Here is a 17,852-nt window from a genome sequence, read left to right on the forward strand (position 1 = left end):
ATTTCTATTTTAATGCCATTGTGATCAGAGAACACGCTTTTCTGACTCCTGTTAAATTTATGGAGACTTATGGCCGTGCAGATAGTGTGCCTTGGTGAGCCCTTGGGTAGAGTGTTCCATCAGTGTCAGTTAGGCCAAGTCGATTGATTTCAAGTCTCCTGTAGTCTTCTGATTTTCAGTCTACTTGATTTATCTACTATTGAGAGAGAGAGATTGGCATCTCCCACAATAATTATGGACTTGTCTGTTTCCCTTGAAGTTCTGTGACTTTTTGGTTCATGTGTTTTTCAGCCTCTTTTTAGATGCATAACTGTGTAGAATTGTTTCATCCCTTTATGGACTGACTTTTTTTTTTTTTTATCATTACCAGGGATAAAGAAAATAATTTCATAATATTCTTTGCTCTGTAATCAATTTTGATTAAAATAGCCTTTCCAGTTTCGATTAGTGTCATCGTGATGTATCCTTTCCCGTTCATCTGCTTTTAACCTGTTTGTGTCTGTATATTTAGAATGTGTTTCTTGTAAGGCAGCGTACAGTAGAGGCTGGATTTGTAGCGCACTCTGACATTCCTTATCTTTTTTTCTGGCTGCACTAGGCCTTTGTGGCTGTGCTCGGGCCTTCTCTAGTTGCTGCGGGGAGGGGCTGCTCTCCTGCGGTGCCCAGGCTTCTCTTGTTGCAGAGCAAGGGCTCCAGGGCGCGGGCTCATTAGTTGTGGTGCATAGGCTTAGTGGTCCCTCAGCATGGGGGATCTCCCACCAGGGATCAAACCCACGTCCTCTGCATTGGCAGGCAGAGTCCTAACCACTGGACCATCAGGGAAGGCCTTCCTGCCTTTTAATTGGGGCATTTAGACCATTTTCATTTAGTGTCATTGTTGTTGTATCAGGTTAAATTTAAGTCTCACAGCTTGCTTCTTGTTTTCTTCCTGGTTGATTTAGGATTACTGATGTACATTTTTAGGTTATCACAGTCTGCTTTGAAGTGATATTATTAAACCACCAGATAGAGTTTAAGAACTTTACAATAGTGTGCCTTCATTTTTCCCCTCCAGTCTCTATACTGTTGTCGGCATATATGTTCCTTCAAGACAGACTATTCATCTCACACTATGCTGTTAATACTTTTCTTCAAATAGTTAATTCTCTTTAAAGACAGTTAAATAATAAAAAGATCTTACGTGCTTACACAGCGTACCATTCCTGGCATTCTTTATTTGTGTGTTTAGATTAGTATTTCCATCTGGTATTTTCCGTCTGCCTGAAGGATTTCCTTTCTTGTAGTACAGGTCTGCTGGTGATGAATTCTTTCAGATTCTGTATATCTCATTGTTGTTCAGTCAGTAAGTCCTGTCTGATTCTTTATGACTCCATGGACTGCAGCACCCAGGCTTCCCTGTCCTTCACTATCTCCTGGAGTTTGCTCAGACTTACGCGCATTGAGTCGGTGATGCCACCCAATCATCTCATCCTCTGTCGTCCCCTTCTTCTCCTGCCCTCAATCTTTCCCAGCATCAGGTAGCCAAAGTATTGGAGCTTCAGCATCAGTGCTTCCAATGAATATTCAGGATTGATTTCCTTTAGAATTAACTGGTTTGATTTCCTTGGTGTCCAAGGGACTCTCAAGAGTATTCTCCAGCACAACAGTTCAAAAGCATCAATTCTTCAGCACTCTGCTTTTTCTTTATGGTCCAACTCTCACATCTGTACATGACTACTAGAAAAACCATAACTTTGACTGTACGGACCTTTGTCAGCAAAGTGATGTCTCTGCTTTTTAATATGCTGTCTAGGTTGGTCATAGCTTTTCTTCCAAGGAGCAAGCGTCTTTTAACTTCATAGCTGCAGTCACCATCCACATTGATTTTGGAGCCCAAGAATATAAAATCTGACACTGTTTCTACTTTTGCCTCATCTATTTGCAATGAAGTGATAGGACCGGATGTCATGGTCATAGTTTTTTGAATGTTGAGTTTTAAGCCAACTTTTTCACTCTCATCTTTCACCTTCATCAAGAGGCTCTTTAGTTCCTCTCTGCTTTCTGCCATAGGGGTGGTGTCATCTGCATATCTGAGGTTATTGATACTTCTCCCAGCCTCTTGGTTCCTGCTTGTGATTCATCCAGCCCAGCATTTCTCATGATGTACTCTGCATAGATGTTAAATAAGCACGGTGACAATATACAGCCTTCATGTCCTCCTTTCCCAATTTTGAGCCAGTCCGTTGTTCCATGTCTGGTTCTAACTGTTGCTTCTTGACCTGAATACAGGTTTCTCAGAAGGCAGATAAGGTGGTCTGGTATTCCCATCTCTTTAAGATTATTGTGATCCACACAGTCAAAGGCTTTAGAGTAGTCAATGAGCCAGATGTTTATCTGAAATTCTTTTGCTTTATCTATGATCCAGCGGACACTGACAGTTTGATCTCTGTTTCCTGTGCCTGTTCTAAATCTGGCTTGTACATTTGGAATTTCTTGGTCCATCCACTGTTGAAGCCTAGCTTGAAGGATTTTGAGCATTACTTTGCTAGCATGTGAAATGAGCACAATTGTATGGTAGTTTGAACATTCTTTGGCATTGCATTTCTTTGGGGTTGGAATGAAAACTGACCTTTTCTGGTCCTGTGGCCACTGCTGAGTTTTCCAAATCTGCTGGCATATTGAGTGCAGCACTTGAACAGCATCATTTTAGGATTTGAAATAGCTAATCTGAAATGTTGTCACCTCCACTAGCTTTGTTCGTAGTGATGCTTCCTAAGGCCCACTTGACTTCACACTCCAGGATGTCTGGCTCTCAGTGAATGATCACACCATCGTGGTTATCCAGGTTGTTAAGATCTTTTTTGTGTAGTTCTTCTGTGTATTCTTGCCACCTCTTATTAATAGCTTCTTCTTCTGTTAGGTCCTTGCCATTTCTATCCTTTATTGTACCCATCTTTGCATGAAATATTCCCTTGGTATCTCCAATTTTCTTGAAGAGATCACTAGTCTTTTTCATTCTGTTGTTTTCCTCAATTTCTTTGCATTGTTCAGTTAAGAAGGCTTTCTTAACTCTCCTTGCTCTTCTCTGGAACTCTGCATTCAGATGGGTGTATCTTTCCGTTTCTCCTTTTCCTTTCACTTTTCTTCTTTCCTCAGCTATTTGTAAGGCCTCCTCATACAACCATTTTGGCTTCTTGCATTTTTTTTTCTGTGGGATGGTTTTGGTTTCCACCTCCTGTACAGTGTTATAAACCTCCGTCCATAGTTCTTCAGGCACTCTATGTACCAGATCTAATCCCTTGACTCTATTTGTCACCTCCACTGTATAATCATACGGGATTTGATTTAGGTCATACCCGAATGGTCTAGTGGTTTTGCCTACTTTCTACAATTTAAGTCTGAATTTTGCAATAAAGAGCTGATGATCTGAGTCACAGTCAGCTCCAGGTCTTGTTTTTACTGACTGTATAGGGCTTCTCCATCTTCAACTGTAAAGAATAAAATCAGTCTGATTTTGGTATTGACCATCTATACATCTGAACATTCCTTTGGGCTCATTTGCAGAGGGATTTGTAGGGCTCACTCAGTTTTTTTCTGTTTCATAGGTATCACTGTCCTTGTTGCCCAGTGCCCAAATGTTCTGAAAACCGTTGTTTCATGTATTTTATCTGTTTTATTGTTATTGTTTCAGGCAGGAGGGTAAATCTGGCCCTTGTTGTCTCACCTTGGAAGCCGAAATTCTAGCCAATAATTAGAGAAAATAAATAAAATTACAGGGGTGAGACTTTTCAGATTTGGCAAACAGCAGACATGTGTCAAGGAGAGGGAGATGTATTTTTGCCCAGTAGCTGGGATTTCTTAGATACATGAAAATGCCTCTGTACAAACAAGTGATTAATTAGCAAGTAAAAATACTTTTGGAAGCTTCTGGTGGGGCATATTAAACCTGAAATGATGACGATCATCTCTGAGGACTTTCCTTTGATTCCTGGTCCAAGCCTTCATGCTTCAGTGGTTTTGAGTCTGGCCTGGTCATGAGTGGGGCCAGAGCTGGCATGGCAGAAACAGCAGAAGGTGTGAAATGGCTTCTAGAAGGAACTTCCAGGAAGAGGCCCAGGTTGGAGTTGAAGAAAATATTTTTTAAAAGTTGCAGCATACCTCCCCCCAAACTTAATGAACTGAAGTGCTCTTTAATTCTTCTGCTGGGAAGTCTGTCCTGTTCACAAGGCAGCTAAGTGTAGTAGGGAGCCTGCCCCCACAAGTTAGGTCACTGGTTGATTGGAGTCTTGTGACCCTGAGGTTCTTTTCTATACTGTGTACAAGTCAACCAGTTGCTTTTGTCTGGCAGCTTTGAGCAGACAGCACCCAGTATCTCTTTGCTTACACAGGATGTGAGTCAGTAAAGAAAGGAAAGTGAGGTACAGTGCATCTTAGTCTTCTCAGGCTGCCCTGATGACAAAATGCAGTAGACGAGGTGGCTTGAACTGCAGAAATTCGTTTTCTCACAGTTCTGGAGATTGGACAGCCCCAGGATCACAGTTGCAGGAGGGGCTAGTTCCTGGCGAGCATTCTCTTTCCAGCTTGCAGACTGCTGCTTGCCTCTGTGTCCTCAGAGGGCCTTTCTTTAATGGATGTAGTGGAGAAAGAGCAGTTTCTCTCCCCCTTTTCTTCTAAGGCTGCCAGTCCGATTGGTTTAGGAACCCACCCATATGACCTCATTTACCTCCTGAAAACCCTTTCCAGTATCATCACATTGACAGTTAGACTTCGACATGGAAACCAGGGGGGCGGGGGTAGGGGCGGGGAACAAACATTCAGCCCCTAACAGAGTGCCTGGGATTCAGCAGACGCACGAGTGCCCGTGTAACACACGTGGATGCTTGACAAGGGTCTTTTGCCAGCTTCTCATTTCTGGGTACTTTGTGTCCATACCCTCCAGGCCTGCACCCTGGTAGGAGCTCTTCCAGTCCATACCTCCAAACCAGAAGCTTTCAGAATTGGATTTGGAGTCCAGTGGTTTTTGTTGAAAAAAATGAAAGTGCTGGATGTACCTTACTGAACAGATTTCACGGGAAGGGGGCAGATCTCCTGATAGACTTCATATTGCTTGTCTCCAGGTTCTTCTTTGTGGTCCAGTTGGTCCAAAGCTGCATGAGCTCCTTGATGACAATGTATTTGTCCCACCAGAGTCATTGCAGGAAGTGGATGAGTTCCACCTCATTTTAGAGTATCAAGCAGGTAAGAGGAAATGAGTAAGTAATGGCGTAAGCCTGGTCAGAAGGCTGTGTGTTGTCAGGTTGGGGGTATGAATGCGCTAGAAATGTTTCTTTGTAAATTGGCAGGGCCCTGTTCTTGCCTTACCACACGTTTCCTGGTCCCTGGTCCTATGGAGCTGATACAGGCCTTTGTCTCAAGGGAGAGTAATGGAGAGTATTACAACACTGAATAAAGTTCCCAGGTCCTCAAGTATGATTGATCTGAACCCAAGAGAAATCAGGCGGTAGGAGAGCAGGCACCTTAAATGAAAATGTGTGAAACACATGTATATAAAGTTTTCCTTCATTACAAAGAAAAGAGAAGGGCAGGTAACATCTCTGAGCTCTGTGCTGGGTTCTGCCCTCGGCCTTGTTGGCAAGCTGTTCCAGGCTGCTCAGGATTAATTCCAGGCCTCTGGCAAACTTCCTTTGAAGGATTTTCCTTTCCTTTGGGTGCATTAGTGGAAGCGTTTTATATTTAACAACACATACTATTTCCCATTATATAATGTTGCAAGATTTAGAATTCCAAATTCACCCCATCCTACCCTACCCCAACTAGATTTTATATGTTAAACAGAACACAGATCTGATTTCTGAGAGATCCTAAATACCAGAATGTATTTTAATTGCTTGAGTCCATGTATTTGCTGTTGTGTCTTTCCTGTGCACAGAACTCTTGAATTTTCGATTTATCACATTGTTAACTCAAGTTAAAGATTTAAGCAACTAAATAGACTAATGGTACCTTAAAGCAGTGCTTAGTTGATAAGCGTTAGCCAAGTGCTTCCAAGTCTGATGCTTAAGAAGCTCTGACCTACTAGAGTAATTGACTAAGATATAAAATATAGTGCATCTTAAAAATTACGCCTTCCTCCAAGTACAAAAAAAGAATTGTTTCTGTTTCTCTTTTGGATGCTTAGTAGAATTGAGGGGGTTAGGAAGGGCAGAGTCTGAAAATTAGAGCCAGAATGTTGGACTGGGCAGTTCCCATCTGCACAGTTTTTGAGTTTCTCTCAGTTTTCATGAGTGAGCAGAGTAATGGCTTTCAGTGCCTGAAGGTGGTGGTGAGCAGTGAACTGCTTCAGCGAAAGGCATGAGTCAGTCTGTTGACTGGAAGGGTCTAGAGCGGCTGAAGGTGTGCCTTTGGGGCGCTGCTGCCGCTGCTGCTAGTTCCACGTCCGTCTCGTGTTCGCTTTGTTGGTGCTCCCTTCGGAACCTGTGGTCCCTGTTCCAGTCATCGTCCCTGGTGATGACGGAGTGGAGAGAACTAGCACCAAGCCTTTGGTGTATTTGACCGCTGTGCCTTGTATGTGGTAAAGAAGACAGCACAGCTTATCTTGAGAAGAAGTTGTTTCCATCCTTGGGTTTACAAGCTTCCCACTTTGGTTTTTCTTTTCCGTGCCTTATTTCTTAGTACTAAGCAGCGGCCTTCCAGTTAGCTCAGTGTGAAGTTGCATTTTCATCAGCCTCTGGAGGAAACCTAGTCTGGTGGCAGCAGCCCTCAGGTCAGCTCTCTCAACATAAATCCATCCCCAGCGCCTCTAACCTAGATGGGTAAATTCCCAGAGGGCATTTGTCAACATTTGTCCCTTCTCTCCTACCAGACCTCCTCGGAGAAGCTTATTTTCAGGCTTTGGGCCAGTGAGTCACTGCATTGGTTTTGCTGACTTACTGGCTGAAGGGCAGGATCATAAACTGAGAGAAGGGATCACTTAAGGAAATAAATTCAAAACCTAGAAAAGAAGGGCATGGACTTTTATCACAGGCTCACCCTGTCTGCGTTTCAGTCATTTTGCTTCTCGAGCCACTCCATCAGGCCTGTGGAAACTGCAGCGGTCAGCTCTCCACACCCCTCCTTGTCTTTGTCTTGCGGAAGCATGTTTGTTTCTGCCTCCCTCTCCTTTCTGCTGAGGAGATTCGTTTGTTTTGAATGCTGTGTGGCTCTTCTCTCCTAGGTTGGGTTAGATCGTGCTTCTGCACACTTTCAGTCTGAGTAGCAGTTCCAGGTCTTGTCCTGCAGAGAATACCCGTGTTGCGTGTTTTTGCCATTGTACAGAATCGTGTTGGTTTAGGACGCACACCCCTATCGTTTGTTGTGGGCACCTGAGTCATGGGTCTGTCCTCGTCTTCACTGTTCCTGTGCTGATTTCGGTCTTGCAGCTGAATGCCAGGTGTGGTGTGAGGCAGTAAAAGTGTGTTGGTAAAAGAAGACACGGGCCCCTTCCCCAACCCACACATCACTACAGGAGATGGACTCTTGAATAAATGATGGCACAGTCACGTGCCGAGTCCTCTAATACAGCAGTGGCCTGGGGGAGAAGGTGCTGGAATTGAGTCTGCTCGGAGGTGACAGTTCAGTGAGGCCCCCTGCACTGGGTCTTCAGAGATGAAGCAGAGGGGGAATGCTGCCATCAGCTCTGTGGATCACCATGGGGCATTTTCTTTGGACAAAGAATAAGATATGGGTGAGGAGTTAAGAAACGAATGTGGTGTTTTAACAAATATAACCATTACATCAGGTTTTAGGAAATTGGTGATGTTTTCTTTCCTGCTTTCATAGATTTTTATACATATGTCCCACATATAAAATGTTTTTCAGAGGAATGGATTCAGTAAAGCTGAACTCAGAGCAAGGGGAGGATGGCTGCCACCACCCCACTCCCCCCCCCCAAAAAAAAAACATAGAGGCCCAGCGGAGGCAGGAAGGAAGCGGGGCGCTGACCCAGGGAACAGATCAGCCTGCAGCGTAGAGACCCTCTGCCAGGGTTAGTCTGCCTTGGGAAAAACTTTCTGAAGGAATAGCCAGTAAATGATGAAACCAATGAAAAACTAGGCTTCATCATATGGACTTCGGTTTTGTAAATGGGACAGATGCTTCACGTGGAAGGAAAGCTGTGTAAATGCGGGTCATAAATCATGCCAGTTTCTGGCAGCACCCCAGGCTGGGGGTGACTGCTTTCCCCTGGTGCTCAGGGGGACATGGCCTTAAGGAATTGCCTAGGCAGCCCTTAGGCTGAGTTTTGAGATTTTCAGGACTTTAAGGAGAGGAATGTGGGATCCTCATGGTGTGGCGCAGAGTGACCTTGGAAAAACCTTGTGCCCCACACGGCCCTCCCTTAGGACTCAGGCACCAGCACCCTCCCCTCGGGTGTGTGGCAGCTGTGTGTATGTGGGGTGGGGGGCATCTTAACTGGTACTTCACCACCTAACTGCACACCAGGATCTACAGGGGCTGCTGTCTGCACATTAAAAACTAGGTTCTGACTAGGCCGATGCTGAGAGGCACTCCTGTAGCTGCAGAGACTCCCAGCTACTGCTGCCCAGGACCCAGCTGGGGAGGGCCTGGCCTCCTCCTGCTTGGGTCAGATTAGTGAACACTGAGTGGGCAGGCTCTGCAGGGGGCCGTGACTGGGCTGTGGGAATCAAAGACACACAGTATTGAGTGGGGATGTGGCCCAAAGATGAGTAATGATACAGGTTTGAACACTAGATAAAACAGTAGAAAACTCAAAGCAAAGTGATAGATCATCAAACCGTGTAAAGGAAAACCACTGGATCCTCAGAGTAGCGGGAGCACACCTTGGGCTGAGCAGTCAGCAACCATTTAGGGAGGGAATAATGCGTGAACTTAGTCTTTATTCCTTATTACTGTCATTATTCCACAGAAGCTTGCTCACAGGAGGCTGGAGCAGCCATTTACTCTTAGCTTCCAGATCAAATGCCCAGAAGTCACCATTGGGCAGCAGGGCTGGGGGGTGGGGTGTGGTCAGCCTGGCTCTTGGAATTCCAGCCTCCTTAGGTCCCAACGAAGTGACAGGTGCTAGGGCGCGCCCGTGAGGTGGAAGTTGCTTCAGGAAAAGCAGCCTGTCCTGCACGCAGGCCCACACGGTGTGCTGCACACTGGGGTTTGGGAGTCATGCTCTGGGTGGGGAGGGACCCGGGCTCCTGGGTATGAGGGCTGAGGGGACAGAACTTTCCTGGGACTCGAGGGGCATGACCCTGCCAGCCCTTGACAAAGGCACACAGCACCCATACTGTGTTTTTGTGGGGTTGGGGTTTCTGGTTTATTGCCAACCATGGTCCTGGCCGTGGCACTGTGCTCCCCTTAGGCCATGGCAGCTGGGGTTCACTCATCCAGAGGCCCGCCTGCCCCGAGCCAAGGCTCCAGTGAGGTCCTGCCTTCCCCACACAGCTTGGAGACTCAAAGCTTCTTCCTTTTCTTCCCGTTGTGTTGACCGGGCTTTTCTAGGGGAGGAGTGGGACCAGTTAAAAGCTCCCCATGCCAACCGGTTCATCTTCTCCCACGACCTCTCCAACGGGGCCATGAATATGCTGGAGGTGTTTGTGTCTAGCCTGGAGGAGTTTCAGCCAGACCTTGTGGTCCTCTCTGGATTGCACATGATGGAGGGACAGAGCAAGGAGTTCCAGAGGAAGAGGCTCTTGGAGGTAATGGTGGCACTGTTACAGAATTTCACAGATGGCAGCTCATGTTTTCCTTCGGATTTCTGCCTCTCTCGGCCTCTGCAGCCTGCACTGCCTTGCCCTAGGTCCCAGCCTCCCGGGATAGGTCGTGGAGGCCAAGAAGCCTGCCTCCCACTCCAGCAGGGCACCTCACGGTGTTCTTCCAGGCGCAGGCGGCAGCTTGAGTAGGACAGGTCAGAACATCATCTTGCCTGAGCCTCTGCTTCCTGTGCTAAACCAAACATGGCTGCAGGCTGCAGTGTTTGTGGTCTGTGTCCTTCAGGTTTTCCATATCATCTCATTCACATCAGCGTGTTGCAGATTCACACAGCACTTGAAGCCGATTGCTCAGTTTAGGTCCCCAGGAAGAGGCTGGCTGTGTGAACGTTCAGGGGGGTTTCCCAGTGCACTCCAAGTCCTTAACCCCAGCGCCTCCCTGCAGAGCCTAGTTGTCCCTGTTGGGCAAAGCCTCCCTTGTCCACAGAGACTGTGGTCGCCCACGTAGCCAGGAGCTCTCATGAGGATGCACTGCCTCTTGGACCCATCCTTCCCTCTTGCCTGACTCCTTGTTTCTGATGGCAGTGCTCTTCTCTTGTCTCTGCAGGTCGTGACCTCCATTTCTGACATCCCTACGGGTGTTCCAGTTCACCTGGAGCTGGCCAGCATGACCAACAAGGAGCTCATGAGCACCATTGTGCACCAGGTAACCCACGGGCAGTACTCGGGGCTCAGTGTGCTGTGGGTGTCATCTCACCCAGACCCGGTCCACGAGATCCAAGTCAGGAGCCAGGACTGCCCTGGAGCAGGATCTCCTGCTAAGTTAGGAAGACGGCAGAGTTACTGATGGGTTCATTTAGTTCAGTTTAGCCAACTAAACTAAAAAGTCATGTCTGACTCTTTGTGACCCCATGAACTGTATAGCACGCCAGGCCTCCCTGTCCATCACCAACCCCTGGAGTTTACTTAAACTCATGTCCATTGAGTTGGTGATGCCATCCAACCACCTCATCCTCTGTCATCCCCTTCTCCTCCTGCCTTCAATCTTTCCCAGCATCAGGGTCTTTTCCAAGGAGTCAGTTCTTCACATCAGGTGGCCAAAGTATTGGAGCTTCAGCATCAATCCTTACAGTGAAGGACTGATTTCCTTCAGGATTGACTGGTTTGATCTTGCAGTCCCAGGGACTCTCAAGAGTCTTCTCCAACACCACAGTGCAAAAGCACTCAGCTTTCTTTATGGTGCAACTCCCACATCCATACATGACCACTGGAAAAACCATACCTTTGACTAGACAGTACCTTTGTTGGCAAAGTAATGTCTCTGCTTTTCAATATGCTATCTAGGTTGGTCATAGCTTTCCTTCCAAGGAGCAAGCATCTTTTAATTTCACGGCTGCAGTCACCATCTGCAGTGATTTTGGAGCCCAAAACAATAAAGCCTGTCACTGTTTTGTTTCCCCATCTCTTTGCCATAAAGTGATGGGACCAGATGCCATGATCTTATTTTTTTGAAAATGAGTTTTAAGCCAGCTTTTTCACTCTCCTTTTTCACTTTCATCAAGAGGCTCTTAAGTTCCTCTTTGTTTTCTGCCATAAGGGTGGTGGTATCTGCATATCTGAGGTTATTGATATTTCTCCCAGCAGTCTTGATCCCAGCTTGTGCTTCATCTAGCCTGGCATTTCACATGATGTACTCTACATAGAAGTTAAATAAGCAGGGTGACAATATACATCCTTGACGTACTTCTTTCCCAGTTTGGAACCAATCCATTGTTCCATATCTGGTTCTAACTGTTGCTTCTTGACCTGCATACAGATTTCTCAGGAGGCAAGTCAGGTGGTCTTGTATTCCCATCTCGTTCAGAATTTTCCATAGTTTACTGTGATCCACACAGTCAAAGGCTTTGGCATAGTCAATAAAGCAGAAGTGGATGCTTTTCTGGAACTCTTTTGCTTTTTCTATGATCTAATGGATGTTGGCAATTTGATCTCTGGTTCCTCTGCCTTTTCTAAATCCAACTTGAACATCTGGAAGTTCATGGTTCAAGTACTGTTGAAGCCTGGCTTGGAGAATTTTGAGCATTACTTTGCTAGTGTGTGAGGTGAGTGCATTTGTGCAGTAGTTTGAACATTCTTTGGCATTCCCTTTCTCTGGAATTAGAATGAAAACTGACCTTTTCCAGTCCTGTGGCCACTGCTGAGTTTTCCAAATCTGCTGGCATATTGAGTGCAGCACTTCCACAGCATCATCTTTTAGGATTTGAAATAGGTCAGCTGGAATTCCATCACCTCCACTAGCTTTGTTTGTAGTGATGCTCCCTAAGGCCCACTTGACTTCGCACTCCAGGATGTCTGGCTCTAGGTGGGTGATCACACCATCATGTTTATCTGGGTCCTTAACATCTTTTTTGTATAGTTCTGTGTATTCTTGCCACCTCTTCTTAATATCTTCTGCTTCTGTTAGGTCCATACTGTTTCTGTCCTTTATTGTGCCCATCTTTGCATGAAATGTTCCCTTGGTATTTCTAGTTTTCTTGAAGAGATCTCTAGTCTTTCCCTTTCTATTGTTTTCCTCTATTTCTTTGCATTGATTACTTAAGAAGGCTTTCTTATCTCTCCTTGCTATTCTTTGGAATTCTGCATTCAGATGGGTATATCTTTCCTTTTCTTTGCCTTTCGCTTCTCTTCTTTTCACAGCTATTTGTAAGGCCTCCTCAGACAACCCTTTGCCTTTCTGTGTTTCTTTTTCTTGGGGGTGGTTTTGATCACAGCCTCCTATACAATGTCATGAACCTCTGTCCATAGTTCTTCAGGCACTCTATCAGATCTAATCTCTTGAATCTATTTGTCACTTCTACTGTATAATCATAAGGAATTTGATTTAGGTCATACCTGAATGGTCTGGTGGTTTTGCCTACTTTCTTCAATTTAAGTCTGAATTTTGCAATTAGGAGTTCATGATCTAAGCCATAGTCAGCTCCCACTCTTGTTTTTGCTGACTGTATAGAGCTTCTCCATCTTTGGCTGCAAAAACTATAATCAGTCTGATTTTGATGTGTTTCACGGGGTGTGTTACCAATGGGTTCGTAGTGTGTGTTTCTCCTTCTAGCATGGGGAGGTTGGAAGTGAATGCCTTTTGCAGTGGAACCCAAAGGAGAAAACCAAAAACCCAACCCTGGTGCTTTCAGTTGAACTTCAGGAAGCTCAGAGAAAGGAAATTTGGGGGACACTTCACTCCCTCGCCATCAGGCCCCCAGGTGTTCAGCCTTTGGACAGTAATAATGATCAGATAAATCCAAGAGTAGGATGCTTGAGAGCACAGATTTTGAAAACCAGGATTGGAATACCAGCTTTGCCTGCCACTCTCTAGTTCTGTGAACTTAGGCAGGTTAGTTAACCTCTTGTTTTTTAACGTCTTTCATGGGGTAATGTATGGTTCAAAAGTCACAAAATATTAAAAGATGCACAGTGAAATCTCCCTTCCTCCTGCCCTTGTACCCACTGTTAGTAACCTCCTTACGAGTTTTGTCTCATCCCTCCAGATTCATTGTGTGCATATATAAGCAAATGGGGAAGAGCCTTATAATTTCATCCCTCTTTATCCCAAAAGATAGCATAGCATACTGCATAGACAGTTGTGCACTTTGCTTTTTTCCACTGGATGCATTTTGGAGATGTTTTCTCTGTCATCACGTGGAGAGTCATCAGTCTCCCTGCTGCCACATGCGTAGAAGCAGCCGTGGTGCACACAGGGTCTTTAATGCCAGCCAGAGCCGAGTGTTTGGCTCACTGCCCTTTTCTGTTCCTACAGCGCTGCAGTGAGTAACCTTTTTTTTTTTTTTCAAAGTTCAAATATGAACTTTTAACTTTTTTTTTTATTTTATTTTATTTTTAAACTTTACAATATTGTATTAGTTTTGCCAAATATCGAAATGAATCCGCCACAGGTATACCTGTGTTCCCCATCCTGAACCCTCCTCCCTCCTCCCTCCCCATACCCTCCCTCTGGGTCGTCCCCTTTTACATGAATTTAATTCGACCCATGACCAGGTACATGTGGATGATACATTCTCAGAAGTTGAACTGCTAGATTGGGGCGTAAAAAGCATTTGGCAGTTTGATCCTGCACAGTTAGCATCCATGAGCACAGCACAGGTTTACTTCTACTTCTTTGCAGTGCTCTTATTTTTCCTGCTGAAACATGATTTTTATTTTTTATTTTTTTTTCTTTTAATTAATTTTATTTTATTTTTAAACTTTACATAATTGTATTAGTTTTGCCAAATATCAAAATGAATCCACCACAGGTATACATGCGTTCCCCATCCTGAACCCTCCTCCCTCCTCCCTCCCCACACCATCCCTCTGGGTCGTCCCAGTGCACCAGCCCCAAGCATCCAGTATCGTGCATTGAACCTGGACTGGCATCTCGTTTCATACATGATATTTTACATGTTTCAATGCCATTCTCCCAAATCTTCCCACCCTCTCCTTCTCCCACAGAGTCTATAAGACTGTTCTATACATCAGTGTCTCTTTTGCTGTCTCATATACAGGGTTATCGTTACCATCTTTCTAAATTCCATATATATGTGTTAGTGTACTGTATTGGTGTTTTTCCTTCTGGCTTACTTCACTCTGTATAATAGGCTCCAGTTTCATCCACCTCATTAGAACTGATTCAAATGTATTCTTTTTAATGGCTGAGTAATACTCCATTGTGTATATGTACCACAGCTTTCTTATCCATTCATCTGCTGATGGACGTCTAGGTTGTTTCCATGTCCTGGCTATTATAAACAGTGCTGCAATGAACATTGGGGTACATGTGTCTCTTTCCCTCCTGGTGAAACATGATTTTTAAATGTGCTTTCTTATCAGTCAAACATGTGAAAGGTGTTTAGGGCAGTTTTAGGCTCACAGCAGAAGTGAGCAGGATGTAGAGTTCCCGCATAGCTCTCGCACCCCTGCCCCCAGCCACAGCCTCCCCTGTCCGCAGATGGGATATTTGTCACAGTCAGTGAACCAACACTGGCAAGTCGTCGTCATGTAGAGCCCATAGTTTACATTAGGGTTCACGCCTGGTGCTTTTCAGTATGATTTTTATTCATGTATTTCTCTTCCTTGAGGTTATTTTTTCACTTCTTTAAAAAGCCATCTTTGTTTCATTTTCTGCATAACTATCTACCTAACCTTTCTAAGCTTCAGTCCCCTTATCTGTAAGGTGGAGGCAACCCCTCCTTCCTTCAGAGCGTTACAGCAAGAAGTGAGTGAAATAGAGCCATTTGCGTGGCATCTGATATAGACCATACGGCAAACAGAAGTGCTGTTACATGAGCACCCCTGACTTTTATATAAATACACACAGGGCTCATCTCTCTTGCACAAACATTCACTTTATGCAAGTCCCTGCTCTGAGAAAGGAAGTGCTAAGTAAGAAAGATAGTGAGGTGGACATCGTGGTTCCCCTCAAAATAGAAGACTTGGCTCCTGTTCGGTGCCGTTTTCCACAGTGTTATTATCGCGTAACAGTCTTCCTAATCCACACCTGCTCAAAAGACTTAGATCTGACACGAGGCACTCTCCTGGCGACCCTGGCTGTGGGGTGGGCTCTTCTCCACTGTGCGGGTATAACACCTGCTGATGTTCGGGAACTGAGAGTCAGGCCCCATCAGTGGTGAGAGGCTCTGCTGCGTGTGCCGAGGCAGAGACTGGGCACTGTGGAAAGGAATCCAGAGTGCACACTCTGCTTTGTCCTCCAGCGTGTAACAGGAGGCTGGCTCTAATACAGCATCACTGCACCTTCCCGGTTACTGTGTGATATTGCGAGTGGAGATAGCTAGAGGTGTGAGAGCCAAGACAGTGACCTTGATCTGTCACTCAGTGCCTTCAGAGGCAGGGAAGGAAGGAAGATGGCCCTGCCTTCCCTCCTTGACTTCCGTCACTGGCCATGTCCTAGGAGGTTAGGCGCTAGGTGTCCATCAGAAAGAGACCCCCATTTTGTTTCTGTTAGCAGGTCTTTCCTGCCGTGACTTCCCTGGGGCTGAATGAACAGGAGCTGTTATTTCTCAGCCAGTCGGCATCTGGACCTCACTCTTCTCTTTCTTCCTGGAATGGTGTTCCTGATGTGGGCGTGGTCAGCGACATCCTCTTTTGGATCTTGAAGGAACATGGGAAAAGTGAAAGCAGAGCCTCCGACCTCAGCAGGATCCATTTCCACACGCTGGCCTACCACATCCTGGCGACTGTGGATGGACACTGGGCCAACCAGCTGGCTGCTGTGGCTGCAGGCGCCCGCGTGGCGGCGACACAGGCCTGCGCGACGGAGACCATAGACACCCGCCGCGTATCTCTGAAGGCACCCCACGAGTTCATGACCTCCCGTTTGGAGGCCGGCTCCAAGGTTGTGTTAAACCCAAATAAGCCAGTGGTCGAATGGCACAGGGAGGGCGTGTCCTTCCACTTCACACCAGTGTTGGTGTGTAAAGATCCTGTTCGAACTGTGGGCCTCGGAGATGCCATCTCAGCCGAAGGACTCTTCTATTCAGAAGTACACCCTCACTTGTAGGAAGGTTGTTGGGGTCATTTTTCTGATGAAGGAAAACCAGCCAACCTAAAAATGACAGGAATTCAGTGCTCTGGGAAATAGGATTGAGAATGTCAAAAACCATTTCTGTTGATCAAACTGAAAGACAGCCAAAGAAACAACAGCAGATTAAACTGTACCAGATACATTCCAGCCTTTTGACAATTACACAGAAACATTTCAGGTTTTAATCGCAATTCAGCTATCTACTAACAAGACTGGATTTTTGTTCTCGTTGTTTATTTTTATGTTGTGTGTTACAGGGGTAAAAACTTGATTCTCCAACCCCTTTTCAGGTATTTTAGGCCAGACTCCTTGCCCATGAGAGCATGTCAGTTGGAGAAAGCACTCCCTTCTTGCCCACCTCAGATGTGCATGCTCACTCACCCGTTCTCCCCGTCTCTGAAAGCCCAGTGTGAGTTCTTGCATTCTCTCAGCTCAGCACCCATGACAGGATCATAATTTCCATTCAGTGTTACAATGACAATATTCAGTGAATACGCCTTTTCAGTTTTCTGCTCCCAAATTAAGACAGAGCCACAGGTAAGGACAAAATAGCCCTCCTGTGTTTCAGAGAGACAGCAGAGGCTGGGTGCCTCGTGGAGCCCTTGAGGAAACCAGTCACTCTGCGTTAGGGGCCTGGCTGGCCTGCAGGGTGGTGCTGTGAGCTAAAGGGCTGCACTTCCCTGCCCTGGCTCCTTAACTGTAGACTGGCTGGTCAGAGGCTGCTGTGCCTGGGCCCACCTTCATTGCCCAGCTCTGGACATGATTGCTATAGCAGAAGACTGATCTGTGTTCATTCTGATCCTTAAAGGAATTTTACTTTTACAACTGGAATCTGCTTCTGGGTGTATAACAGATCATGTATATTTTACAGTGATACATCACATCTGTTAAAGAGTTCAACCTCCTAAGAGCCCCAGGATCATAAATAAATTTGTCATATTACGTATTTATTTTTATAAATCGAGACTTCAGCGTGCTTTTAAATATATTAAAAACGATTTACATTTCTGGAATCCTAAGTCTGTCTGTGATTGATTTCATTTCTCCCATGATTCTGGAGCCAGCTAAAATGTAAATCATTTTGATCTTGACTTGTGACTTACATGTTCCTCTGCTGTTGAGGTGTTTGATTATCTTGTCTTCCCCATCACATTGAGTCTGAGCTGTAGGTCTGTCCTCTGGTTTAAAGTGACATACTAGTCTCAAGCAGTCAAGCCAATATGACCCAGTAATTTGAAAATGTGTGTGAAGAGCCATCTCGATTTGTTCAGAGAACACTGGGAACACGTGTCAACTGGTGGCAGGCCTTCTTGGGTCAGGGGTAATCATTCACGCTGGGCTCACAGCAGCAGCTTCTGGAATCTCAAAGCCACCTCGCGTTCTCAATTTATGACCTTCCCTCCTGGTTTGGCTGAGAAGGAACAGCTTGATTACTCCTTTGAAGACAAGGCTAGAGAACTATGCAGACTGAAATTCAAAGCCAAGGAGCTTATTAAGGAAATCTCTGGCTGCTACCTCATCAGTCTGCCTTGAAACTCAATTAAAAATAATTCAACAATCTTATG

General features: G+C 45.6%; 1 protein-coding gene across 9 annotated transcripts in view; it reads left to right on the forward strand.

Annotated features, from left to right (window-relative positions):
• ADPGK (ADP dependent glucokinase) overlaps positions 1–17,300 on the forward strand; it is a 33,250-nt gene extending 15,950 nt beyond the window's left edge. For 5 of the 9 annotated variants that reach the window (XM_086322668.1, XM_086322669.1, XM_086322663.1 and 2 more), the window contains exons 4-7: positions 5,097–5,217; positions 9,487–9,683; positions 10,303–10,401; positions 15,709–17,300. In XM_086322668.1, coding sequence (XP_086178794.1) covers positions 5,097–5,217; positions 9,487–9,683; positions 10,303–10,401; positions 15,709–16,263 — 972 coding nt within the window. In that variant the 3' untranslated portion in view covers positions 16,264–17,300. The remainder of the gene's footprint in view (positions 1–5,096; positions 5,218–9,486; positions 9,684–10,302; positions 10,402–15,708) is intronic. The other 4 variants (XM_086322671.1, XM_086322664.1, XM_086322670.1 and 1 more) reach the window with 1 other exon arrangement.
• Positions 17,301–17,852: the final 552 nt, after the last annotated feature.

Source organism: Bos grunniens, chromosome 10 (assembly GCF_055505025.1).
Source record: "Bos grunniens cultivar Pamir isolate PY7600 chromosome 10, Bosgru_T2T1.0, whole genome shotgun sequence".
NCBI classification, from domain to species: Eukaryota; Metazoa; Chordata; class Mammalia; order Artiodactyla; family Bovidae; genus Bos; species Bos grunniens.